Below are 27,614 nucleotides of genomic sequence, written 5' to 3'. Positions count from 1 at the left end.
ATAATCCACACCAAAAATTAGTTTTTTTTTCATTAAAAGATAATTTTTAAGCATTTGAGCCATACTGTAAATGGTACTCATGTAGGATTGATTTTCATTTTGGCTGTCAGGGTCTCCTTCCAAAGTTTTACTGAGCGTTATAAAGTGCTGGGAAAATCACATACATCCAATACAATGCCAGATGAAAATGGTTTCTCTCCCGCTAAGAAGAAAAGAGGTAGGTTTTATTCATTTCACTCAGCTCACTGTAGTATACAGAATTTCTTGATATTGCATAAATCAAATACAGCTACTGTATTATCACATGTTCAGTTTTGGGGAAGTACCTCATTTTTGAGCTTTCATAGTATTTTTACATTCTAGTCATTAATTTAATTTCCATACAATCTGGCATTTAAGGCAGGTTTTTAAAACTGTTTAACTAAAATTACTTCCATGCTAAACCCTCCATCTTTGTGCAGATGGCTGTATTCTCATCTGGAGTAGAATACGATTTTTCAAATGATCCTGTTTTTTCTTTTGTGAATATTTTTATGTTTTTTGCATTAGATAAGTAAACTGAAGAATTTTAGTGTTTCTTTTTGTTTGCTTACGGTCCTTTCTCTGTTTCATGTATCTGTTGCCAAATATACAATTGGCCTCTAGCTTTACTGGATTCTGCTGCTGCTATTATACTGCTTCTTCTACCTTTCGCAAACTTCTCTGTGCGAGTCTGTATTTCAGAGCAACAATTGAGGATGCACTGTAAAAAGTAATCCTATTCAGAAGGTAATACATATGCTGTGAATTCCTGAAAGAGGGGCTATTAGGAGACGTACCAGCTCATTCATTGTTAAATTTGGCATGGAAAGTATCTGCAACGTGCACCATATTAATCCATTTTTTAACCTTAATCTAATTAAGTTTGTACATCTAACTTTTAACATAAAAAAGGAAGCCCGGTAAGCTAGGAAACATTGGTCATTGGTGCAAGAGGTTCTAACTCGCTCAGTCTCCTTGTATCTGGGAAAATAACAATTGCTTAGCTTTGGTTAGTTATATGCAGTAAAGTATAAGCAGATAAATATTTTGTCTGTGGCTCGCCATTACAAATTTACTGGACACTGGCCTGGGAAATGCCTTCTCCTGACTAGCTACTTTCCCTGTTTATTGTAGTAGGTAACAGGTTGAGGATGAAGAGGAGGAAACTATTTCCTGTTGAATAAGCAATACGGCTGTTGGTTCCCAGTGGTGGTCAATGGAAGCACTGCTCATCCCCAGGTGTTCTGTTGGCAAGAAAAGCAAAACTTCAGCATTCAGCCTAAATGTACTGCTTACTCCAACTCTTCCATTTCCTAAAGAGAAATAAGTTTTGCAACGAACAAGCAGAAACGCATGCATTGTTAGGGGTGGAAAGATGCAGGGATTTCCAGCTTCCTATATTTGACATTCAGAATCACCAGGCAGTACTATTTTATACTCGGGAAGAGCTATGTAGTAGTTCTAGCCTGAATTGTCTATCCTCCAGTCTTCCTTCTTCCAAAAGAAAAATTAACATGTGAAACCTTTTCTCAACCAATTTCCCTCATTCTCGTGCTCACTCTGCTGTCCCTTCTTTATTTTTTGGCAATTTCCTAATAACGTGACTAGAACTGTGTCCATCCTATCTCAAAAGTGGCCAGAATAATCCCTCATTCATTGACAGAATCATCTCCTATTTAGGTACCTCAAATGTTTCCCTTTTAAAACTACAATCTAAAGCACTGTGGTGAAGTCCTGCTCAGTGCTTTTGCTTTTTTGCAGAACATTGTCACTGAAGGTCTAAATCCGTTGCCGCTTGCTCCTGTTCTCAGTTTTGTTTTCTAGATTGCATAGGATCTGTTTATCTGTTCAAATCAAGTCTGACTGTTTCTGATCAGTTTCTACGTAGGTGGTTTTAACCATTGCAGTAATTCTGCCCTTTCACATATATTGAGACAATTTTCCAGTCTTTTTAATTAGATGCTTGACTTTCCCTCCCTTCAACATCTTGTATTTTGCAGGTTTGACTCCAACAGCAGATGATGATGAAGCATTACGCTTTGTCATCCATGATATTCTTCAGAAAGTGACCGTGGGACAAAGTGCAGTGTCCCTGAAGCAAACAGAGACCAAATCAAACAACTCTTCGATGTACTGCGGAAAAACCAAAATCTTTATGACCAATTTCATGGTAAGCACGTTACATTCACCTCCTGGAAGAACAAGGGTGTGCTTCTGCAATACAAATCAAAGCCCAGTTCCATTATAGACAATGACAAAACTGTTGACTTCAGTGGAACCACGTTATTTAAAAAAAAAAAAAAACTTTTACACTTTGGTATGTGGTGAGAACGCTCCAATGGGAGTAGGCATTTAGTCTTTTAAAAACCCCATCTCCATTGTGTCAGGGACATGAGGTATTCACCCAGACTGTACCTGTTTCCATGCCCACTCATTTGCTATTGCTCGTCACAGGTGCACTGAAGACTATATTCAGTTTCAGGCTGATAAATTTCATTCCTCTCCTATGTGTCAAATCTCCTGTTCACCACTTGCTTAACATGTTGCTGAACTTATAGCTACATGCTTTGCTGAACTGGGCCTAGGCTAATGAAGCAGACCACTTTAAACAAGCTTCTTGCATTGGCTTTGATAGAAAGTCTCTTTCTTCTAGGCACTTTCCCACCCCTAGGTCTCTTCCCTCTCACTTTAGGAATAGCAGACTATCTAATTAGTATGTCTTTTCTTTGGCTTTTAAAAACATGATCTACAGTTCTAGAAACTGAAATATTTTCATGTCTCCATGGAGACATTAACCCACCACTGTTTAATAGTTTTCTGAAATGTGTTCATGCAAAATACCAAAGGATCCATCTTCTAAATTAATGAAAAATGAGAGGCCAATCACAGCTTTTCCCTAAATGACTGAATGAATATGCAGTCTACTAATGGCAAGATTTTTTCCTTGCCACAGCTAGAACAGCTTGAAGCTAGAAGAGCAGCAGTACTATCTGAGAAAGCATTTTGCATTCAGTGTTGCTGGAGAAGATTTAAGCAGAGGAAGCTATCAAAGCAGAGATGGTCTGCTACCATCATCCAAGCTGGTAGGTGAAAGCCGATACAGGTGTGGTTGTGATGTCCAAAGGTAATTTTTCCAGATGGGTTAAATAATATTCAAAGTGCCAGGGTCTGGGTGCCATAACTGAACATTGGCACAAAGTTTACAATTAGGAAATGTATACAACTGGCTTTGTTACAGGTAAAGGCTTTGAGATCCTCTATACACCAGTTCCTTTATTCTTGACTCTTCTGATTAAATCTTCAGCTATTCGCTCCTGGTTAGCAAAGAAACATTTTCAAGGAATGCGCCGGGCTGCTACTGTTATAAAGCGTGCCTGGAGGAAATGGAAAGTAAGTACCATACGAACTGCATTGAGTCAGTGTCTGGTTGCCTGCTTCTTTTTACGTGTTTAAAAATATTCTCCTCCTTCAGGTAGTCATAAGACAACTTAAAAGTACAGTGCTGTGACTTGCTGTTTTATTCCTTCCTTCCCATTACTATAAATATGCCTCCTCTGTGTCTCTTAATGGGAAAGGAGAAAACCAATCTCTGTAGTCTCCTCTCCTGGGACCAGAGTTAGTTTTCTCAAGCTGAAGGATGGGGGAAAGGCAAGAATTCAGAATTCAATCCTGCAGTTAGTCCCCTTTGAGGGCAGCGGGATCAACTCCTCAGTTGCTCTTCAGCTTCATTTAATGGAGAGTTAGTGTTTTAACCAGCCACCTAGACTCTTTTAATTCTGCAGAATGTTGTCCTAGTGGTTAAATTGCCCATGTTGTTTTTGGAAGATTCTAATAACTTAAGGGCATAGGGGGCTACTTCTGAACTAGCTACCTCTGCTCCTTTCAGTCTCTCAGGAATATTGTTTTGTCTCTCTTCCCTAAGGCAAGAATGGATGCGCTAGCAGCAGAGGAGCTGGATTACGCTGAAGAAAAATTCCATTCCCCTGTTCCTGGTGCTACCGTTTCCTTAGACCGGTCACCTAGTCCACTGGAAAAGACTTGGCCTCTAAGTGCAATAATCCAGTTCTGGCCTCTTGGACTAGTTCTATCTACTGCACCTGTTACAGTGGTTGGCTTTCGAAGAGACCTGTCCCTTCTGGCATGCTTGAAAATACTTCATCGGAACAACGGTTACAAAGTGGAGAGCAATCTGTTCGGCTGTGGCATCACCTCCATTAGAGCACTCCCACAGGTAACATACCTAACACTGAGAACACTTCAAAGTCAGCAGTATGACCTGACATGCAACAAACTCTGGTTATTACGTAACGGCATAGTTAGTGAGATTTACTGTCCAAACTTGAGCCTTTTGTGCTTGTAAGACACAGCCTCGCCCCACGAATGTCCAAGGCTGAGCGAGACTTCCTAGCTCAGCCAGACTTCCTATGACCTTAGGCATGTCATTTAACTTATAATTATCTGTGCAGTTTCATAACTTGTGCACTCCATCAGGACGCTGAAGGTTAATATAGTGCTGGAAGCATTTTTGAGACGAAAATGCTTGCAGAAGTGCTAAGTATGGGCCTATAAAAAATCTGCGACACCAGGGCTTTCCTAGTTCAGTGTTGCCCTCCTCTGAATTCTATCTCCTCTCCCACTTCTCTTTGTTTCCAGAAGAGAGCAAATTGGGGAAAGATTCAGTTAGGTAAAACTACCCCCAACAGGTCAAGTCACAACCCCACACTTGCTTCTCCATAAACTGCTCTTTACTTAAAGGCCTAGCATTTTTTAGTCCTGTTTCTCAGCATGAAATGAACTCAGACGCCATCATAGGACGCTAAGCATGAAGGAACATTTGTGTAAGGTGATAAATGTGCTCAGCACACGGGGGACCTAAATTCCAACCACTGGTTGCATGCAAGTTAGCATTCAAAACCAAAATCTCCTATTTAAAAATGTAGTACTGTAGCCCCTGCTGGTTTGAAGGGCTTATTGTACAAGTTCTTCTCTGCTGTAACTTCCCTGAAGTCTGAGGGCCAGATTTCCCCACCCCTACGTACAGGGAGTTGTATTTATTCGCTCTGCAGGTAGTCTAACGTCAGTGGGTTGGTGACTGGTAGCAAACTGAGCCCAGTGTGTGGCTGATTTCTTCCCCCTCCCCTGCAATTAAAAACTAATTATTTTTCTTCCTAGGGCTCTGTCAAGTTTCACTGCAAGAAGTCTCCTCTGCCTCACGCAAACATCAGTCCACATGACCAAGCCTGTATGATCGCTGGATTCAACCAAATCTTACTAGATAGGGGAAAACTGCTCACTACATAATATGAACTTTTGGCCACCATAAATATTTATTGCACTTTCTCCTTCAAGGAAGGACTTCTTTCAAGCTGCTGCTTCTAAATGTTTTAATCTATCTACAATATTCCTGTATGAGACAAATCAATTTTAAAAATATCAGCTGCTACCCTGGAACCTTGATTCCTCCCCCCACCCCAGTCACATATGTAAGTATTACAGATATATTGGCCATTAGCACAGATTTCTTACTTTCTCCTACAGGTAATAGAGGAAGTATTAATACCAAGAAAACACTACAGTAGGACAAACAATCACAACAACCTTTAATAGAACTAAATTATTTTTGGGGAAATAATTGAACAAATAGCTCTATGATCTGATGTAAAATATCCTTCCAGCCCTCCACTGCATAGGGAAAAGTAAGAGGTCAACAGTGAGTTTTTCAAGAAATCTGAACACTACTAGGGATCATCCCCCCAATCTCTTCTCTTCCCCCCCCCCGGAGGCAAACATACAGCCATTTACCTCGAAGAGCACTAAAATTCAACAGGTTGCTAATGCTTATGAATAAAATACAAGAATTGGTGGAGCTTAGTGCTGGACACAACTGTCTCAGGAAAAGTGGGATCATAAGACTGGGCTCAATGTATCTGACCAGCTGAAGAAAAATTAACATGCTGCTTTTAAGCAGTTAAATTGTATTGCTCCAAACTCAGATAAAAGTATACAAGAAGTTTCACCCTCTTGATGCTGCTAAGGTCCAGAGCTCCTCACTGTTGCACCCATCCCCAGGATTAGGGTCAGATTGTGGAGGGGCAGAAGTGTTTCTTAGCATGGGAACCTTTAGAGCAAGAGAGAGCTCAAAAGGGCTCTTTTCCTCTTGCTTGACCTGAAGCAGGGAAATGTATGTTTTGTTTGTTAATCTTCCCTACCTAGCATTTTAATAAATATCTTGTGCAGCTCTCTGGACTCTAATTTCTCAGCAAGGTTTGTCAAATGCTTGAAGGATAAAGTTTTAAACACTAGGGGACTTAATCTAACCTTTCTCCTTCCTTACACACCTGACAGCAGCAATGCCTAGCACAGCTACTGTTGGCAATGGAACCTGTACTAAGAGAAAGTAAGTCACAGCACTAAAACACTAACCTTCAATTACACCTAGTAGATGCATACATATTCCTCCTCTCTTCAGCCACCTGTGACATAGCTTACCCTATGACAACGCTGGAGGTGAGAATTAGAGTGCAGACATCCAGGAGTTAAATATGTTTTACTGGGTAGGGGGGGAGAGAGAGAGAACCATCTGAGGCTGTTTCAGCAAAGCACATGGTAATAAAACATTTCTTCCAGGTTTAGAAAAATTCATGATTAGTTCTGTTCCTGAAGAGTCTCACTCCAAAAGCCAATTCTCTTTCTCTGGAGGTTCAACAACCCTCAAGCAGCAGTCTGCAAACTCCACAAATAATGGCTCTTGCATATATATTTTCATGAGGGAATCTTTTTCTTTGGCTTGATCTACAGTTAACAGAAGTTGCTGCAGATGGGGGTTGAGTAGTAAGCTTCTCAGTTCTTTAGACTCCCCTATTTTAAAAATAGAAACTTAATTAAAGGAGGAAGAGTGCCACATTGAAATTAAAACATGCAGGGGATTAATCATGGGTTTGAAAGTGTGTTTTTTGTTTTTTAAAATCAACCTAATGCTGCATCTGCTTGAGGAAACCAGAAAAACTTAATATGTAGGAGGGAAACTTACACACATATTTAAGAGGAAAAACCCAAGCCCAACCTTTCCCATTATCTGTTGTCTAAGAGGACTTAAACTCACCCCCCAAAGCTTCAGCAGATGCTACTTTTGTAAATACCTAATTTCCTGCAATTGGAGAATAAGTCCAGCAGTACAGTCAAAGAATGTGTTGCTTATTTGTCCTTGTGTATGTGCTATGGTACTCCCAATTCAGTTTATTTGGAAATTACTCTTAGTTTTTGTACAAAAACTAACACACACCTTACTAATGGTATAATAAAGATTCCCATGAAGAACTAAAGACCGAGCACTGAATTTCTCAACTTAGCTTTTAATAGAATTCTTAGGTGTTGACTGAAGCAGAACTGGTGTCAGGTCTTACAGTAGACATCACACATTAATTTTAAAGATTACCTAAGAGTTTGAGTTTCTGCAATGGAACTCTGTCCACCTCATCATCTTCTGTCAGGATATCATCTACAGACCAATGGCTTCCTAAGACAAACAGAAATGTGGTTTAACTGATAAAATAGAAAGAAATGTTCATCTTGTTGCTGTGACTCCTATCTACTATCCCTCATTTAGAACTCAGATGCTTTGCATCACCCACTGGCATTGGGGTAAACCTCAGCTGTGAAATACCTAGACTCCTTCATCCCACTTTCCTGTAACCTTCTGAGTACCATTCAACGTAGAGGTCTCTAGACAAGACCTTACACAGTTGTAATACCTGAAACACTGAATAGGTATTCTCTCACATGGCACTTTCTAAAGAAAAAGGACTTGGCCCTTCTGCTTTTGGTATAAATGTAGAGGACTCATTTGAAAATCTGGACAACTACCCATTCAAGTTTAGTCTTAGCTACATATTTAATTTAAAATAAAAAAGCAGGTGTTCCGATTAAACTCACGTGTTAGCTATAGAGCCCATTAGCTTGTTACAAGGTACTTTACAAAAGATAGCTATTTAGTAGAAGGATTCTGGGTTCTAAGCATATTCTAACCAGCTAAAGGAACAATTCTATTAGGAAGCAGTACTATTCCAACCAAACAGGCTACATTCTACAGTTATAGAAAAACTTTCCCTCCCTTACATAAACAATAGCAGGCATTTGCTAAAACAGGCAAGTATTCAGCAAAAAGTAGGAACAATTATAAGACTGTTTCAAATTACAGCCTTTATAATAATGTGCTTTAATTTTATGTATTAAAAAACCTGTCTATGGGGGGATTAAATGTATTTAGGCAGTTTTAACAGGTTTACAAATCATTGCATTTAAATATCAGACAAAATTATAATCATTACCACAATGAGCTTTTGTTTAGAAAAACATTACATAGCAATCTAATCATTAGATCTCTCTAACTATATTACAGAGAAAGCCTCTTTACCGTATCCAGGATGTGGTGTTTCTGGTACTTTTATTGGAGAGAGTGAAACTTTTGATGACATTTATTAAATCAGGCATGTCTATCCACTGTTAATATAAAATAAGTGGACAGTTGTACTTTTTTTCCCTTTAGCAGACAAATGTTTTTTGCCTGAATACTGAATAAATGGTAACCAAATACCTATTTGTCCTCTATTTTTCTGGGTACATAATTGGTGTGTTAATTTTTCCTAGTCCCTAGGTTTTGGGCTATTTTTCTTTCTCCAATGAGAAACTAGCAGTAACCAAGCAGATGAAAGATGATCTCTTTGGTTCTTTTTGTGTGACCATTTCTGCTAAGAAGCCACAGAAGGCTCATTTGGTAATCGATATCCAGAATTTATGCTTTTAGTACATTTATAAAGGAAGCAAACATACCTTCATTTTCCACTGGTTTAACTCTTCTGAAAGGTGAGGATGGGTCTGTAATCAGCGTCTTTACAACCTGATCCTGTTTGGGTCTGCACTGTTCTATGAAAAATTCAAAGTTACATGAATTCTCCACAGTAGGAAGGTCACAGATCTTAGCAGTATCTTAAAAACTCGTTTCGAACAATGTACAACGCTGAGCCAAAGTCATCTTCTTACCTTTATGCTTCTTGTAGCAGGGGACAGAACAACTACAACAAAGAAAAGTGTAAGTGAGTATAAAAAAAGAGCCATTTCTTTTTTTAATAAAACACCCGTTAACGGGTGCCTGTGCGCCACCAGAGACTAACTGCAGCCACGCTCCTTGCAGAGAAAGCAACCTCGGGGATAAGCAGCGGCTCCCCGAGGAGCAGCGAAATGAGTTAGCCCCGCTCCCCGCTCCCCGCTCGGGGGCTGGGCCCAGCAGCGCTTGTGAACCAGAAACGAAGCGTCTCGCTGTTGTAGGACAGAGGGGGCGCCCCCCCCCTCCCCTCCTGCCCCCCCCTCTCTCCCCTCCTGCCCCCCCGAGGGGGAAAGAGCCATCGCGGGGCTCCGGGGACTGCCGCGCCCAGCTCTAACCGGCGGCGGGCGGAGAACGAGGATCCCCTTCCCTGCCGCAGGCCGCTGCCCGGAGGGCGGACCCGTCCCGGGCGGAACGGCCAGGCAGCCGGCACGAGGGTCCCTTCGCAGCTGAGGGGCCACGGGCCACTACTGCGAGGGGGAGGGGGAGCGGCCCAGACCGGGAGCCAGGAGGCCCCTGCCGGGGGGGGGGCACGGGAGGAACCTGCCGTGCCTGGGAGCCGGGTGCCCCTACCGGGGGGGGAGGGGGGCTGTTTAACCGGCCGTGACCGGGGAGAGGGGGGCCCCCCCCCCGCACTCACTATCTGGCCCGGCAGCCCGGGCAGCGGTACCGGGGGGCGCCGCGCCCCGCGCACACGCAGCAGCCGCCGCCGCCGCCGCCGCCCTGCCGCTCCATGCTCCGTCCGCTCCCAGCCGCCGCCCGCGCTCCGGCCCCGCCCCAAGCCCCGCTCAGCCGCGCGCCCATCGCCTCCACCCGGCTCTACTAATCCATCGCCGATGCGCGCCGCCCCCAGCGCGGGGGGGGGGCTAGAGGCCCCTGGCTGGAGGCTCTGGGTCAGCCCCTGCCCGCTGGACTGGGGGCCTTGGCCGACGGGGACACCCCGAGCAACAGCAGGAGACAAGATGGGCGCGGGGGGGGGGGGGGGGCGGGAAGAGAAGAGGAATTAAGGAGACAAGACCCAGGGCCAGGCGCTTAGCACCTAGAGCATCAGGGCTGGCCGCCCTTAACAGGCACTCAGATGTTTCGGAAGCAGCCCCTGGTGCGAGAACGGGGTCGTGTCTGGTTTCAGAGGAGCAGCCCTGTTAGTCTGTATTCGCAAAAAGAGGAGGACGACTTGGGGCACCGTAGAGACTGGGCCCGAGGGACGTGCAGGCTCCTGGCACCCAGGGGTGCACGTACGGAGCACGGGCTGAACACCTGTTCTGTTCACGCCCTCTGGGGGCCCTGGCATGGGCCACGGTCCTTGGGTCTGAGCCCCTGTGGCCTCTCTTATGTTCATGGTTCCAGGGCTCCCAGCCCTTAACTGAGAACTACTCCCCACCCTGTCCTTCCTTACCGTGGGAGCGGAGGGGTGCTGTGTTACATATTTGGAAAGAACAGCCTCAGGTGACTGAAGCATCTCACCCTTGTACTCAACTTCCTCGACTGGCTCCCTCCTACGTCCATCTCTTCAACCTACTTCTATTGCCTTCGCCCCAGGAGTGGCTGAGCACGTCCCAGAAATTAAAATACAAACAAAACTCTCTCCTTTTTCCTCCTTTGTCGCCATTAGTCATAGAATTGTTTGCTTCCAGTTTTAAGACAGGTGTTTTAAAAACAGCAATAGGGCATCTAGCTGCATCTTTGGGTGCCTAAATACCTTTAAAAACCTCATTCTTACACCTTATTTTCAAGGCTCAGAATGGTCTGGTTCCAAGGTACATAAAAAAAACCCTCCTCCACCCACCAGATCCGTGCCTCTGCCACTCCCCAGAACCATGACCCTGTCTAGAGATTCCAGGGTGACACACATGCCTTGAGGAGACAGCACTATCGCAGGGATGGGCCCATAACTTCACTCCCACAGGACCAAGGAAGGACACCTCACCACTTTTATTTTCAGTCCTGCAATGAGTTCGGATACTGTGCTGATGGACATAGTGTAAGAATCTGAGAACCCATTAACTCATTTTACTTTGCTTCTAAATATTGAGCTGCTTTCCAGTTAACAAAGCATTTTTCCTCTTCTCCTGGCTGGAGTTTCTATTGTCATTAGCTAAATTTATGATAACTCTACTTACCTTTGAGACCTTTGCGTGGCTTCCACTTGCAAAGAAAGGGTGGGCATGCAGCTGTAGCTTTTCAACCCAATTTCAGGGCCCTGGGGATATTCCAGCTGGAAGGAGAAATTGATGGAATCTGGTATTTTCTTTGGTGCAATCTCGTTTATATACAAGGAATGTACAAAATCCCACTCCTCACAAACATAGGAAGAACCAAAAACAACCTGAGCAGTTTCTTAGCTTACAGCTGCCAGTATCTTTACAGACTCAAAAGCTCTCTCTAGTTTTTTCTAGGATATCACACCCCAGACTTCAGAGCCCGAGATCTAGCCTGAGCTGCAATGTCTACACAGCTGTTTTTAGAACTGTAGGCGAAGCCTAAATGTGTCAACCTGGGCTCTGAGCCTCACTCTCACAGGCTGTGTAGACATACACTTAGTTACACTAGAGGCCCACATAAAAGAGAAGGTCAGGTCTGCTGCCCCAGAAGAATTTTTTTCTCCTCCTTTTTGAGTCACTCTTCTTCTCTCCCCTCCCCCCATCCCTTTTAGATGGTTGAATTTAGTTTGATGCATCCAGACTGGATATTTTTGTTGACTACAGTGACACCTGCTGGAACGAACCTTTCAATGCTCTACAAAGTCAACTACGGGGGAGATTTTCAAAGGCATAAAACAGGAGTCAGGTGACCAACTCTGATTAGCTTTTCATTGAGAGTTTGGCTCAAGCTGCCTTTTGTGCCTTTGAAAATCTCCCTGTAAATTCATGCAACTTCAACAGATATTTGGCACTTTTTACCTGGGAGACGATGGGCTCATTCTATTCTATTCTTCCTAGAAACATTACCTACAAGCAATCTACATCAGCATGACCTGCTTTGTTCACTAGGAGCCTGAAAATTAGACAGACAGACAGACAAATCAATGTGAATTTGATGAACCTCAGACTATGGATCACTTTTTGGAACATTAAATATCTATTGTATTCACACAAAGAAAACATTAGTTCGTTTAATGTTAGTTAAGGTTACACTGTCACTTCAATAACATCTTCTTCAAGTACTGAAAAACTAGCAGACATATAGTTAAGAACCACGCTTCTATTGCTCTGTCTATACCCATATAAAATGTGTTAACTCTTGCCCATTGCTATCCTCCTTCTACAACTCGTTGTTCATGCCCCTGGCTCTGTACAGTCCCATGCAGCCTTAACTCCAAAATACATACAAGGACAGCACACGTGTTCAAAGAAATGTCAAAACCATCACATCTCTTAAAAGAAGAAGTTATAGTTTTAACTATATAGTTATAGTATGTCTCCTTCTCATATGTATATTGAATTTAAGGCTGTATGGTAGTTTACAACAAGGAGACAAGGTTAAAAGTTGTTCTCTTTTTCACAGCAATCCACAAACAAAAGCATATGTCTCCTTCCTGGATAAACTACCATACATGTTGCTTTGCTCTCGCTTTTAAAGAGGGAGTTGCTCACAGTGCTGTTTTCCACATAGTCCTGCTCTGGAGAAGCTTCTTGTGAGAAATAGAGGGACCCTCTTACAAAATACTCATACATTTCTCCCTCTCCCCCACTCTCTCTATTTTGTTGGTCTAGGGATGGGCCTGGAAGAGGGTTAGAGGCATCATTAGCTGAGATGAGATTCTGAAATAGTCTGGAATTTAGATGGATAAAGGGAGAGGCACTCTTCCAGACGAGAGGGACAGAGTAGGAAAAAATATGAATTCTCCATGAAAAAATAGGGATTCTGAAAAGAAAAAGAGAGAACCACTGGCTCTGTACTGTGGCTATGGTAATAATCTGCTACATGGAGTGACATATTTCTGGAAGGAATCCCTTTATAAGACACCGCAAAGGGATGGACACAGTAGAGCACATTATACATTCTCCAAGTGATAATAGCATCCTGCAGGTTACTGCCGGTTGATCAACAAGTCTCAGTTCCATGCAAGGTGATCAGAAGTGCTAGACTTGAAAGCTAGTGTCCATGTTTGATCTGAAAACAAGTAGAGGGAGAAGGGACCCCCTAAATGGCCACAAGATAATCGAAAGCAAACATTTACTTCTTTGCAGAGTTAATGGTTAAACTGAATGGTTATACTGGCATAAGAAAAGGTTCAGAGAAGGGCAACTAAAATGATTAGTTTCAGAGTAGCAGCCGTGTTAGTCTGTATCCGCAAAAAGAAAAAGGAGTACTTGTGCACCTTAGAGACTAACAAATTTATTTGAGCATAAGCTTTCATGAGCTACAGCTCACTTCATCGGATGCATTCAGTGGAAAATACAGTGGGGAGATTTATATACACAGAGAACATGAAACAATGGGTGTTATCATACACACTGTAACGAGAGTGATCACTTAAGATGAGCTAATGGGGGGGGGGAGAAAACCTTTTGTAGTGATAATCAAGGTGGACCATTTCCAGCAGTTGACAAGACTGTCTGAGGAATTGGGGGGGGGGGGGGGGGAGTACACCAGTCGGAGATCACTTCAATCTCTCTGGTCACTCAATTACAGACCTAAAAGTCAAAATATTACAACAAAAAGACTTCAAAAACAGACTCCAACTAGAGACTGCTGAATTGGAATTATATTTGCAAACTGGATACAATTAACTTAGGCTTGAATAGAGACTGGGAGTGGATGGGTCATTACACAAAGTAAAACTATTTCCCCATCTCCCCACTGTATTTTCCACTGAATGCATCCGATGAAGTGAGCTGTAGCTCACGAAAGCTTATGCTCAAATAAATTTGTTAGTCTCTAAGGTGCCACAAGTACTCCTTTTCTTTTTTTAAAATGATTAGGGGTTTGGAATGGGTCCCATATGAGGAGAGATTAAAGAGGCTAGGACTTTTCAGCTTGGAAAGGAGGAGACGAAGGAGGGATATGATAGAGGTCTATAAAATCATGAGTAGTGTGGAGAAAGTGAATAAGGAAAAGTTATTTACTTGTTCCCATAATATAAGAACTAGGGGCCACCAAATGAAATTAATGGGCAGCAGGTTTAAAACAAATAAAAGGAAGTTCTTCTTCACACAGCGCAGAGTCAACTTGTGGAACTCCTTGCCTGAGGAGGTTGTGAAGACTAGGACTATAACAGGGTTTAAAAGAGAACTAGATAAATTCCTGGAGGTCACGTCCATTAATGGCTATTAGCCAGGATGGGTAAGGAATGGTGTCCCTAGTCTCTGTTTGTCAGAGGGTGGAGATGGATGGCAGGAGATCACTTGATCATTACCTGTTAGGTTCACTCCCTCTGGGGCACCTGGCATTGGCCACTGTCAGACAGGATACTGGGCTGGATGGACCTTTGGTCTGACCCAGGATGGCCATTCTTATGTTAATGAATGTTAGTTACCAGAATTCATCTTACAGTCTGGGTAGCACAAAGCACAAGCACAATACTCACGTGATCACTCACGAACATCAGCCTGATAAAGGGCAGTTTGAGTTTCGGTGCCTTTGGATTTATGATTTGCATTTGTTTTGCAGCATAAATGATCAACAGAAGTGACAGGCAGCATTGTAGGTTTATCAGCACACTGATGAGGAAAATGCAATACACACTCAGGTATCACAGTGATAAGCATATTGTAACTATCCAGAGTATTTTACTTCTTATTTTCAGCACTGGATCTACAGTTCCTGTGAAACTAGAGGACCACTTGCAAATCCTGCTTCCCTTACTCACAAGTTTACAGTGCGGAATGCAGCTGCCCTCTTGTGGTGTTCCAAGCAGAACACACATTTCACACCTGTGCTCTCTCTAGCTTTCTGAATGGATCTTAAGATATTAACTCTGCCCTATAAAAGCCAACAAAGCCTGGATACAATGAACCTGGGCTATGCCGTAAGGGTCTTCTGTGTTACCAGGCTTTTACAGGGGCAGCGATGAGGAGGGGGCTGAATAACATGATGAAGTGGGGCGGAGGAATTTATATGGATGAGTTGGAAGATCTTATTTAAGGTCAATGATCTAATATATTTCTGGGTGTACATAGTATCGACTGTATCTTAGACAGAAGGCTTTTTAAATTTGAAAAAATAAACAAATCTGGATTCCTAATTACTGTACCTTCTCCTGCTTCTTACTGTTATTACTGATGCAATATTTACACACCCTAAACCAAATCAATGCCCCATTGTGGGAGGCACTGAACACACCCAGAGCAGGAGACAGTTCCTGCCATGAAGAGTTTACAGTCTAAATAGACACAGCATGAGAGGGGAAGTAGAGGCACAGATAAGTGAAGTGACTGGTTCAAAGTCACACATCAGTGACAATGCCAGAAAGAGAACCCCAATCTTCTACATCCCAGCCCACATTTACTTCAAGTTAAATCAATGTGAGTTTTGCTATTGACTTTAGTAGGAACAGCACTGTGCCTGAACAAAAGGGGCTGTAGCAGTACAAAGTTTTATTTGCGAATTGATAGGTTTGAGATTAACTTTTCTTTTTCTGGCTAGGGGCCAACTGTTTGTTATCTTGCTTTTAAAAGAATTTCAATATCTTTTACAATCACCAGCATAGATAAATGGTAAATGAAATATTCTGGTTGCTACATGTCAGCTTGCCAAGGTCAACATGGCTGTTAATGCAGCTAAGCAAAATAAATATCACACCCCAGTTTTATCTTTAAAAACAAAACCCACTAAAGGGCAGATTATAATCTCCTGATTTACAACTCAGGTTGAAATATAATTAGTGAGAAACAGCTGTTTAGATGTTGTAACTTCTGAAATACAATTAAGAATACAGTAATATTTAAAAGAAATAGAAGAGAATTTGTCCTACTTGACCTATAGGACATCATTTATTTTAATGATTATTCATTATTGTTTACCTGGTACTGTCACTTCCTTAAAAGTAATGGATGGCTTTTAAATGCTTGCTTAAAAAAATATAAAAACACCTCCCAGATTTTCCATATTTAGCGTCACAGTCAAGATGGCTTTTGTTACCAATATCCATAAAACACTAAATTGCCAGTACGTAAATGTTGAATTTACCTATGTGTTAATTTAACTGATGCATGTTACCATCATAGTAAACTAAACTTGCTGTTTCAGACCCTCTGAATAAAAGGCTGATGATGTTTAAGGAAAATTTCACCTAAGTCTTTAGAGGTTTCAGAATAATAATTAAAAGCAAAACAAACAAACAAACCAGAACCACCCAAAGCACAAACAAAAACCACCTTGAAATGTATAAAAATAAACAGCTTCATTTTCAAAACTCCAAACCAGCAATTCAAGGGCTGATTTTCAAATGATGATTTTGTTTCGTTTATGTGATGTGTGTGTTTGTTTTGTGACTATGAATCCATATTACTGTATTTTCACACACCAGACAATGTCCATTTAAGTAGCCTTTTCGATCAAAAAGGTGAGCTTGTGTAACAAGGATTTCTAAGTGCAGATTTCTGTATTCACAACCATACGTGTAGTGCTTTAGGACTACCTCAGATCACTCAAAACTTCTATCCCAAAAATCCCCCCAAAACATTTATCCCAAAAGTTTATTTTGAACAATAAGGGGCAGAGTTGAAAAATTAGTTTTCCATTTTCTAGTCTACGTAAGGAAATATGAAAAAATAAACTATTCAAGTATCCAATTTTTGGGGGGTGGGAAACCCTCCCTCTTTTTAATTAGATGCAGATGAACAAAGTTTAATACCAGTTATAAAATGTTTGCTCTTTTTATCTGAAAACTCCAACAATTTTCTTGGTACACGATTAACTCCATTGCAGTCTTGATATTGTAAAACTGAAGTGTGTTTTTAATTGAGGTTATAGTTCAAGTTTTAAAGTGGATGCAGTGTGAAAAGTAGAAATATGAAGAACTGAAAAGGTAGAAAGTATAGGATCACAAATGTTTCACAAAAAAAGACAATTCATCTATATTTTGCAATTAAAAGGTCTACAGTAAACTACGGTGAGTGCTATGTTAATAGAAAAAGAAATAAATTTTTGCACACAGAAAAGTGATTATAAATAAATAGATGAAACTAATTTTTTCCACTATTTCTGAAAATTTCCGTGTAAATGAACACAAAGTCTCCTTTAACAACGTGAAACAATACAAAAAAAGAAAGTTTGGTAGTAATGCAAGCACAGCAAAAGCACATCTCCAATGCAAAGTAAATAGTATCCATGGATTTATTTTTCTCTCTTAATGCAAAATAAATCTTATGTTTCCAATAAAGAGAGACAAATCAGGGATACACAGAACTGTCAGCAAACAAATAACTGCTACTCACAATTCCTGTGTTCAGGGTCAAGGGTTAACTGAATAATCAAGTAAAATTAAAATAATGTAAAGAAAATTGATTTAACTCACAAAACTCTTTCCTTTCAAGACAACAGCATTGCTATTTTATCACAGCAAGACAAACAGGGGTGCATCCAGAGAAGCACCTAACAGACCATTTGGATGATTGCATTTCTATAGTCCAATGACTGAAGTAGGCTAATGTTCACAGCCAGTTTTTGCTCATTAAAAAAAGCTCCCCTTGTTTGGGTTTTTTGCTCCCACAGGCACTCAGTATGAATTTCTCCATAGGTGCATTACAAAGCAAAGACTTGAAGAGCTCAAATCAGTGATGTTGGTGCCTATGAAAGAGTTAAGCAGTTCCAGCCCTGCCTCTGCCAAAGTTGCAACAGGGAGCTGTCCACTTGCCCTAGTTCTGAAATTGACCCATGGTTGTAGGCCAATCTTTGGCATGCTAAAATCTGAGTGTAGCTTTGCGAGAGAGAACTATAGTCCATCTGAAGAACTACATGCATGCAGAGATAGATAGATAGACAGACAGACAGAATGTGTTGTTAGTCATATGCAATTCCAGACTGGGTCAGATATTCCCAATGACTTGTACCCGGTTGCTGGCAGGGCACTTCAAAAACTTGAGCTTACTCCCCAGTGTTTTGACTTGGAGCGTGTATATGATGGGGTTCCCTAGACAGTTCATGGTTATCATCATAGCAGTAAAGTTTCGAAACACATAGACACTTGGATACAGGTCAGTGGGGCACAGACGGTTGGCTGCATCTAACACAACTCCTACAACGAAAGGTGCATAGGAAAACAGTGCCAGAAGCCAGATAAAGACACCAGTTCTGGCAACCTGGACTTCAGCTGATTTGTAGGTGCCAGTGGTTTGTCCACACGCTCCCACTGTGAACTTCTGTTTCCTCAAGACGGCAATGATGCTAAGGTAGGTGAACAGAGGCAAAATAAAAGCCACCACACAGTTGGGGATGGTGATTAAGATGAGGTAGTCAACACAAAAGGGGCTATAGAGAGCAGAGATGTTTTCTTTGTTGTGCAAGCAGTTCCACCCCACTAGAGGTATGCAACCCAAAAAGAATGCAACTGCCCAGTTAATTAGAGCTGCAGCCAGCGACTGGTTTCTGGAAACCCTGCATCTCATCCTGAGGCTTTCTGCCACAGCCAAGTAGCGCTCAATTCCAATGCTGACTAAGTTATAGATGGTGGACAGAATAGACATAGTATAAAAGGCATAAACTATGAGGATATCTTTGGATCCAAAGATTGTGCTTTCTGGATTAGTGATGAACAGCATTGAAATCCAAAAGCCTGAAGAGCTGGTGAGGAGATCAGAAAAAGCCAAATTGCAGAAAAGAATAAAGATGGGTTTATGCAGATCCTTTGTAGACAATATGGTAATGATGACCGCACAGTTGATGATCACAGATATTATGTTCATGATCAGTTGAGGGATACCCAGTGCAAGGACTAGATGGGAGCTCCAGATTTCAGTGCTGTTGACAGAACAGTTCAGGTATCTGTTCATGGTGGAAAATCCAATTTTAAACTGCTAAAAAACACTGCTTTGTATATCCTATATCCCATGAGAGTGAATACTACAAGATGTATTACTGCCCCCCTGCTCGGCAGTTCAAAAATTTATCTTTTTGATGGAGTTTCTGTTGCCACGATATCATCCTAATAATGGATTAAACTTCAACCCTTGGTGCATTTAAGCGCTTTGGTTATCAATTCAGGGGCATGGCTAAACCCCTTCAGGTTGCTAGGATAACCAAAGGTGGCAAACATATTCAATAAAGTATCATTCCCCTGCCTATGGCAACCTTTATCAAGCAGTAAATATTCACTGCCTACAGTGGAATTATATGATCAGATTAGTAATTATAAAGTCTCTGACGGTATAAAAAAATAGAAACTAATGTGAATTCGGGCCCTGATTCATAGATAGATTAGACAGAGATAGATATGCTAGTATGGTAATATTTAGCAGAGCATGTCATTGGGTGGAAATTAAATGTGGAAAACAATATTTTAGCTTCACTGTCTTGAGCCCCAATCCAGAAAAGTACTTAAAAACATGCTTAAAGTTAAACTTGTGAGTAGTCCCATTGATTTCAGTGGAATTCTCATGTGCTTAAAGTTAAGCATGTGCTTACATGCTTTTGCTGGCTCAGGGCCCTAGTCTTCAATTCAATTTCTTTGTAGAAAAAGATGCCAATTTATTGCCCAGCTTTCATTTCAGAGCAAATCTTAAAGCGTCTCATATCCTGGATGGTTTACAGACCTCTAGTATTATGTTCTTAACTAAAATCAGCCATTTTCTGCCTCTTTCTAGACCTGATATGAGTCAGGGCTGATAATTTCTTAATCCAGCCTCTCACACAGAATTGTGAGCTGTACTTTCATCTCAGAATGATTCTGAAGTACCAGAAATGCTACTAACCATTAAAGCTTTCATACAACACAGCATCCCCTGAGTTAAAATTAAAAATTGTTTTATGCACAAAAATACATATAGTTCATGTGTGCCTAATACATTACATAGGGAATACATCAGAATTTCTAACAGCAATTTGATAGAACCAACAATCTAGTAGCTAAATGCCTGTTTTCTCACAGTTGCAATTGGTCTGAACAGTAGCTGTTCAATTTTTCTAAGCACAGTACAGACATGGTAAGACAATAGATCCCCAAACCTGCAATCAAACCCCTTTGCAATGTCCCAGAGGGGCTTTATGCAGGTGAAAGGGTCTGCCCAAACAGAGCCAATTACAGAACTGAAACCTATATTTGCAGAAACATCATTTTCAGGCAGGACATTCAAAAATGCTTCATGACCAATAGCTAAATATAAGGGCCTGAGTCTCCTCTCTCTAACAATGGTGCAAATCATGAACACTTCCTACTGTTTTCTTTTTAAGTTAAAACATACACTGAATAAGAGGGTCTAGTCTATTCGCAGGATTTTCAAAAGCACCCAAGCAGGTTAGGCACCTAACTCTTAATGAAATCAATGGAAGTTAAGCACTTAAGCTACTTAGGTGCTTTGAAATCCCATCATATGTATTTATCTAGTCCTGATACACGTTTGTAGAAGGCAAATGACAAGCATCTGTATTTGCATATATTCATTATGGGCTATTCCATGTGGTACCAGTACAATTAATGACTACTTTCTGATCTATTTTTTTTAAAAAGCTATATGAGTTTCAAGAACCAAGTTTAAAGTGCTTCAGCCTAGTTGGAAAAAGGCTGGTGTTGGAACGTACATTATAAAAACGCATGTTAGACAGTAGAGGTCACTGTTGTTATAAAGAATGTTCTACAGCTACATACATTGTGAGTGGGAAAAATGAAGAAATTGGGACAGTATCAGAGCTCTCTGGGAGTACCACAAAAGGGCAAATATTCACATAATCCTCCCTTAGAAAGTTTTTGCTGAGTCTGATGGCTTTCTTTTCTTACATCATATCAGCCAATGCAAACAGTGAATCAATATGTGAATTTGCATTGGTACACAAACACAGGTACCTTTTTATACCCAAACAGCTGCTTTTGGTCCATAAAATTTTATCTTTTTTTATATACAGCCCTCTCTTTTTATCACAAGAAAACCTTCTGGACAGAGGACCTGCTGAAATATTTATGCTGTTATTTGGCTGTCCAAAATGAGGACCCACTGGTACAAGTTTCCTGTGAGCAAAATAACCAAATTGGGTTATACCGAAAAGTTTATAGAACAGAATAATTACAGAATAATTTTAAATCATCTGATGATGCACCAAGTCATGAGTCTGCATCATTATTCTATAATCATAGGATTAATTTTTATTCAAAATAAGCATCTATTACAGTGAAATGGTAATGTCACTACACTATAACTCCAACAGCAGTTTTGGACTTGATGCAGGAATTCCTAGCATCGGTGAATTTCTATGGACTATGTTATATGGGAGGTCAGAGACTAGATTATCAAAATTGTCCCTTCTGTCCTTAAAATCTATGAATCTGTGAATCACAATAGTTCTGCCAGCATTTTACAAAATTCAGCAAACCGGAAACCCAAGGTAAGAAATCCATATGAAAATGCTGGATGGACATGAAAAGGAAACCAAAATAATCCCACTTTATATTAAGGATGCCTTTATAAAGTTGATAAAGGCTTAATAGGTGTTGTAAGCATGTTACAAATGTAAATAGTATGCATTATAGAGGGTTATAAGAACATCAGCCAAGGTGTTATGAATGGCTATAAGCAAACTATCGACCTGTTTGACTCAACAACAGTTGATCAACCCTTTATTAAAAAAAAATCTATTCATGCTATATTAACCCTTTAGAAACATACCCAGTGCAAAGCGTGACCAACAAAAAGTTGTGTGTTAATGCTTGTCTATACACTCTTGTTTGTCCTCTTATGACTTCATCGTCCAAGCAGTTGGCATGTTTTGCTGTGTCCTCTTTTACTATTTCTGCCACTATCACTACCTCCCTGGCAATACCGCGAGGGGCAGCAGTTCCTGTCAGCATCCAGCTAGATCCACTGATGTACACGTCAGACAAAAGGGGAGAACAGTGGGACCAGCAGCAGTAAAGTTATTAAGGGTAAATTTTTCAAAAGCACCTAAGTTCAATAGAACTGAGGCTCCAAAGTGAAGCTAACACTTTTGAAAACGTTACCTTAAGTCTCTTGGGAATCTAGTGTTCTGGGGTGAAATATCATGTGAAGTGATAGCCTAATTAAAGAGTAATATCAAACAAAGCATAAATAGCTTCTTTGTGAAAAGCTCAGGGATCTTCTTAATTCTCTATTGGATTTGCCAAATAAAATTTTAAAAATCCATCCGATATTATTAGATTAAAGGAGATATTAGTGAAGTAGTAGAGAGTGCTGATTTATTATGCATTTATGTAGAGGAAGCCAGACTTCTCTCTTTTCAGCTTTTTGCAAGAGAGTTTTGAACTTTCAAAAATATATATAAGGAATGGTTTAAAGCTGAGAATGAAAGCTATGCTAGACTGGGGACCACCTACTCTGCCAGAGTTGAACATCTATCCTGGGCCTCCCCATGAGCGAACAGTGTAACACTGTTGCAAAAAAAGTGATCATCATTCTGGGATGTATTAGCAGGAGTGTTGTAAGCAAGACACGAGAAGTAATTCTTCCGTTCTGCTCGGTGCTGATTATGCCTCAACTGGAGTACTGTGTCCAGGAAAGAAGTGGACAAATTGGAGAAAGTCCAGAGAAGAGCAACAAAAATGATTAAAGGTCTAGAAAACATGACCTATGAAGGAAGATTCAAGAAACTGGGTTTGTTTAGTCTGGAAAAGAGAAGACTGAGAGGGGACATGGTAATAGTTTTCAAATACATAAAAGGTTGTTACAAGGAAGAGGGAGAAAAAATGTTCTTCTTAACCTCTGAGGATAGGACAAGAAGCAATGGCCTTAAATTACAGCAAGGGCAGTTTAGGTTGGACATCAGGAAAAACTTCCTAACTGTTAGGGTGGTTAAGCACTGGAATAAATTACCCAGGGAGGTTGTGGAATCTCCATCATTGGAGATTGTTAAGAGCAGGTTAGACGTACATCTTCTCAGGGATGGTCTAGATAATACTTAGTCCTGCCACGAGTGCAGGGGACTGGACTAGATGACCTCTCGAGGTCCCTTCCAGTCCTATGATTACCAGAGCATCTGGTGATCTTTATTTAGCCTCACAACACTGCTGAGAAGTAGGGAAGTACTACTGTCCTCATTTTACAGATGAGTAACTAAAGCACAGAAAGACTAAGTGACTTACTTAAGGTCACAGGGGAAGTCTGTAGCACAGCAGGGAATTGAACCTAGGTCACTGAAGTCGCAGGCTAGTGTCCTAACCATTAGAACATCCTTCCTTCCACCTTCCCTTGGCCAAAAGCTCAACAGGTTTAGATGTGTACCTGGTGTTACCAGAAAGTAACTGATTTATATCTAGCTGTTTGATACCTACTGATGAAAAGCACTATATAAGAGGTAGGTATTATTATATTATATAGTGTGAAAACAAATGCTAAGTAATAACAATATTTTGCTCTTCTGTATCACCTTTCCCCCCAGGATATCAGAGTGCTTTATAAACATTAATTAAGCTTCCTGTTACCTCTGTGGGGCAGGCAAGTATTAGTGTACTCATTTTACCGATAAAGTGAGACACAGAAATTTGGAGAGGCATGTTTTTTTAAAATGTCCACTACTAGTGGGTGCCCCAGTTCTTGAGTGCCAGCCTGAAACAATTAGGGTCCGATTTCAGACATGCTGATCCCTTGGTGTTCAGCTGGAGTTGTGGGTTGTCTGCACCTCTGAAAAATCAGGTCCTAGTTGTCCCACACCAAGTCAATTTCCAAACAGGGAGTAGAACCCAGAAGCCGTGACACTCAGCCCCCACACGATAACCATTAAACAACGCCGTCTCTTATGAGCACTATAAACGAAAAAATTGTCTTGAGGTCTGTTAGGTTTTCAAGTGAATCATTAGCCTAATTTAAAAATATTATTTGAATTTTTAAAATGGGAAAGAGTTTGCTGATATATTTAATTTCCAAATTTTGTTGTGGCAAGACAAGAAAAAAATACAGGTCAGGCCTTTGGATCAGGCCTCTCTCTCGCTAGCTCTCTTCTAAATCTAAGAATTTATTTATATTACAGGAGCACTCAGAGGCCCCAGTCAGGCTGAACCATCTTTGTGCTGGGTGCTGTATAAACCCACCAAAAAAAAAAAAAAAAAAGTCAGTCCCCACCCCAAAGACTTTGCAGTCTAATTCGAAACATGAGACAACAGGTGGGTCATAGCCTGCAATAGAGGTCATTGGCAGGAGGTGAAAGACCAGGACAGTGGTTCTAGGAACACATGGTTACTTGGACTAGCTATGTGCATAATTTGCAGCTTTCAGTCTTTTTTTAAATGAGATTGAATGGATCTCTAACAGGCCACTTGCCCAGCCATCAGTCAACCTGCTGATTGCTTTGTTTTAAATGCCATATTTTATGTTGCAGGAATGTACTGTACCATGCAGAAGATATATGGCACCAGAAAGATCATCTTGTGACTTTAACCATTCTTACGGTCAGCAAACAGATATAAAGAGATAGGAAATTACGGCCTTTTTATTACTGATAGACCAGAGCTCAGGAATGCTTGCAGGAAGTTTGCAGACAAAAAACAGTCCCAATAAACTATAATTTTTTTAGCTAGACAAATGAGAATGTAAAGTAGCATGTTTATGGGTACAAGAGGTCACTTTCCAACATCAAACCCTTTAGGTCCACAGTGTCACATGACTTTTAAGTGCTACATTCTGGTATACATTAGCTTAGGTTTAAGAATATTGAGCCACCCAGCGCTGAATAATTTAACGAGAGTCCTTCAGTCTTGGTCTTACATTGAAACATTCACTTTGAAACTGTGACACCCAACCATGGAAGGCCCAATACTCTCAAAATGCCCACTGGCACCAAGAGAGAGCTTGGACTATAGAGTTTTGAACAGCATGTCACTGGGGTCAAGCTTGCAGGAAGTGTGCAATGGAGCTAAGCATGCTCACTTTCCCCCTGAAGACACCCCCTTTTCTCTCTGTGCAGATGGAAGTGCAGGGCACATGCACAACTAGCCTCTCACACCTCGTATGGAAGCGCCTCGGGGCAGGGATCATCTCCTACTATATATCAGTACAGTGTCAAGCATAATGTTATTCGGTCTCAGTTGTGGCCTTTACGTGCTGCTGTAATACAAATAATGAGTGTCAGTAATACTATCTGCCAGGATCTGGGTAGAATCGCACCTAGGTGGGCTTCCTGAGAGGGGTCCACTTTATGGGAAAGTCATGCACAGTTTTGTCCATATACATTAGCATAAGGCATGTCAGAATTTGTCCTATGAGGGATATCATGCATCCTGGGTTTTGTGTTGAAACCAAAAAGCAGTTTGTAAAATATTTAAGACAAATTCTGCAAGTCCTTACTCAGGCAAAACTTCTACTGACACCAACGGGAGACGTGCCTGTCTGAAGACTGCAGAATTTCACCGTGATTTTAAATAAATGCGCAAAAACTGTTCCTGAAGTTATAGGAGAAGATGCAGCACTGCAATGTGATGAGTAAGACAATATTTTGTGTCTCCGTTGCACCTCACATCACCCAGTGTTATCCCTCCAGTCGTTTATGCTTATTTTACATATAGGGAAAGTGAAGCACTGAGAGGTTAAGTGATTTGCCCATGGAAACACAGGAAGGCAGTGGTAGGAATAGGAACACAACCCAGGTCTGGCTCACCATTTTATGCTTGAGCCCCAAGACCTTTCTTGCTATGAAATTCCACAGGCCCAACATACAATAACTATTTTTTCCAACCATCCCCTCATTCTATTAAAAATATTTTTAACAAACTGTGGACAGCAAATATCCTGTCCCAAATTATGAAAGGCAAAGAGCAGGCTGGGTCTTATTAAGGAAGAACATACCATTCCTGCTTGCCATGACCTCCAGCACAGTTTTGACACAAGAATACGCATCTACTCAGCATTTCAATCTAGATCCAGCAGGCCTGCAAAGAAGGAATATTCAGCAAAGGGGGTAGTAAAAACAAGGAGCCTATTTACCCAATTTTTGTTTTAATTAATGTGGATTAAAGCCTTCCTCTTTGGATAGGAAGACAAGAGTCGAGTGTATAAACTCTTTCCAACATTTTTGCTGGGACTCTTTCAAAACAGACGGTTTTGCCCCTCCCCCATCCCGTCCCACTCTAGAATTTCTGTGTCCTAATTTTTCAGTTAACTGAAAATGTTCTAGCCATAAATGTGTGGCCCTCAGCAGGAATTTGAATCCAAGATGATCAGGATTTAATGTCTCAGATCATTGTTCAGCAGCCAGTTAACAGAACTACATTAGCTACAAGCCACAGATGGAGAAGCAAAAGAAGGAAGTGAAAACCTTGCGCAGCCAAAGTAGCACATGACCCAAGGCTATACTAATCTAGTTCTCAGATGTAACATTTTCTAAATGTGCCTGAGTTACTTAGGAGTGTAAGTTCCATTTTTAAAAGTGATGTAGGCATGCATGAGCTTGTCTATACATGGAATTATTCCTGATTAACTCTACCAATTAACCCAGTGGATTAAGATGAATAGGAACCAAGTACTCTTGTTCCAGAACAGGAGTGTCCACACACAGAGCTAACTGGGGATAACTCCATGTGTAGAAAAACCCTTCATCTGACTGAAAGTTAGGATGACTTAGGGCCACATTTAAAATGATATTTAGGCACCTAAAGACACAGATAGGTGAGATTTTCAAAAGCAACTGTGTGAATTAGGTGCCTGATTTCCATTGACTTTCAGTGGGAGTTAGGTGTCTAAATTGTACGAGCAGTTTTGTAATTCCCTCTAGACACCTATCAGCATTGTTAGTCATTGTTAGACTAAGGGCCAGATTGACAGCCACTTTTGAAAAATGGTACTTAAGCTCCTAGGTCACTTAGGCACTTCTGAAAATTCTACCCCAAGTCTGACTAGATCAAGGGCCCAATCTTGCAAAATTCCCACAGATTTCAATGGGAGCCAATTTACAGAGCCAAAGACTCCTCCTGAAAATCTTCTCTGGGCTCTGCACATCCACTAAAATGGCCTTGGCAGGCCCTGTGAATAAACTCCTTTTTCCTTTTCATCTCCTGGACATGGACAGCCTTAAAAGGAAAAAAAAACAAAAACAAAAACAAAAAACATTTTCTGGAATATTACAGTTTGCAATTATTATACTACCTGCACTCGCTAAATAATAGTAATTATTATAACTGACAAGAATCACACTTATACTTCATCAAGAATTTTCCAAAAATAGATTTAGAGATCAAGAGAAGGAAAACTTAAAATTTATCTATCTAATCTAGGTACTTATATGACTTCCATTACTGCTATATCAGAGCATCTCAAAATCTTGCACATAGCTTTCACATATCCTCATGGCACCCCTGTAAGGGAAGGAAGTACTATTATTCCCGTTTTTGAGATAGGGAACTGAGGCACAGAGAGACTAAAGTTCAAACTTTTAAAGG

General features: G+C 41.0%; 3 protein-coding genes across 5 annotated transcripts in view; 1 reads left to right on the top strand and 2 right to left on the bottom strand.

The window, feature by feature from the left end:
- Window positions 1–6,273, top strand: part of MYO19 (myosin XIX) — a 30,624-nt gene extending 24,351 nt beyond the window's left edge. For both annotated transcript variants that reach the window (XM_075120748.1, XM_048824519.2), the window contains 6 exons: window positions 111–217; window positions 2,022–2,191; window positions 2,975–3,104; window positions 3,326–3,411; window positions 3,944–4,252; window positions 5,194–6,273. In XM_075120748.1, the coding sequence (XP_074976849.1) occupies window positions 111–217; window positions 2,022–2,191; window positions 2,975–3,104; window positions 3,326–3,411; window positions 3,944–4,252; window positions 5,194–5,322 (931 nt within the window). In that variant the 3' untranslated portion in view covers window positions 5,323–6,273. The remainder of the gene's footprint in view (window positions 1–110; window positions 218–2,021; window positions 2,192–2,974; window positions 3,105–3,325; window positions 3,412–3,943; window positions 4,253–5,193) is intronic.
- On the bottom strand, window positions 5,605–14,738 carry ZNHIT3 (zinc finger HIT-type containing 3). Of its 2 annotated transcripts, XM_075120749.1 has the most exons (6): window positions 14,652–14,738; window positions 11,242–11,336; window positions 9,061–9,092; window positions 8,851–8,943; window positions 7,457–7,537; window positions 5,605–6,879 (listed from the first exon to the last, which is right to left on the bottom strand). In XM_075120749.1, exons 1-6 carry the CDS (start codon window positions 14,721–14,723, stop codon window positions 6,689–6,691), a joined length of 564 nt encoding a protein of 187 aa, XP_074976850.1. In that variant the 5' UTR covers window positions 14,724–14,738; the 3' UTR covers window positions 5,605–6,688. The 2 variants fall into 2 exon arrangements, with proteins under 2 accessions (XP_074976850.1, XP_048680511.2); XM_048824554.2 differs by lacking the exons at window positions 11,242–11,336; window positions 14,652–14,738 and adding an exon at window positions 9,762–9,940.
- A 3,355-nt stretch (window positions 14,739–18,093) lies between these two features.
- Window positions 18,094–19,056, bottom strand: LOC125624101 (lysophosphatidic acid receptor 1-B-like). The gene has a single exon (XM_048824447.1). It carries the CDS (start codon window positions 19,054–19,056, stop codon window positions 18,094–18,096), a length of 963 nt encoding a protein of 320 aa, XP_048680404.1.
- Window positions 19,057–27,614: the final 8,558 nt, after the last annotated feature.

The sequence above is a fragment of the Caretta caretta genome, chromosome 17 (genome assembly GCF_965140235.1).
Source record: "Caretta caretta isolate rCarCar2 chromosome 17, rCarCar1.hap1, whole genome shotgun sequence".
Lineage (NCBI taxonomy): Eukaryota > Metazoa > Chordata > Testudines > Cheloniidae > Caretta > Caretta caretta.
Note: the sequence above shows the minus strand (reverse complement) of the source record. Positions and strands in the feature narration are given on the sequence as shown.

Bases quoted from the DNA above. Each gene is read 5' to 3' on its own strand.
- ZNHIT3 (XM_075120749.1), bottom strand. From the start codon at position 14,723: ATGCAAATCATAAATCCAAAGGCACCGAAACTCAAACTGCCCTTTATC. The intron at 8,944-9,060 runs GTAAGAAGATGA...AATTTTTCATAG, and splicing joins CTGCTACAAGAAGCATAAAG to AACAGTGCAGACCCAAACAG. The intron at 7,538-8,850 runs GTATGTTTGCTT...TGTTTGTCTTAG, and splicing joins TAAACCAGTGGAAAATGAAG to GAAGCCATTGGTCTGTAGAT.
- LOC125624101 (XM_048824447.1), bottom strand. From the start codon at position 19,056: ATGAACAGATACCTGAACTGTTCTGTCAACAGCACTGAAATCTGGAGC.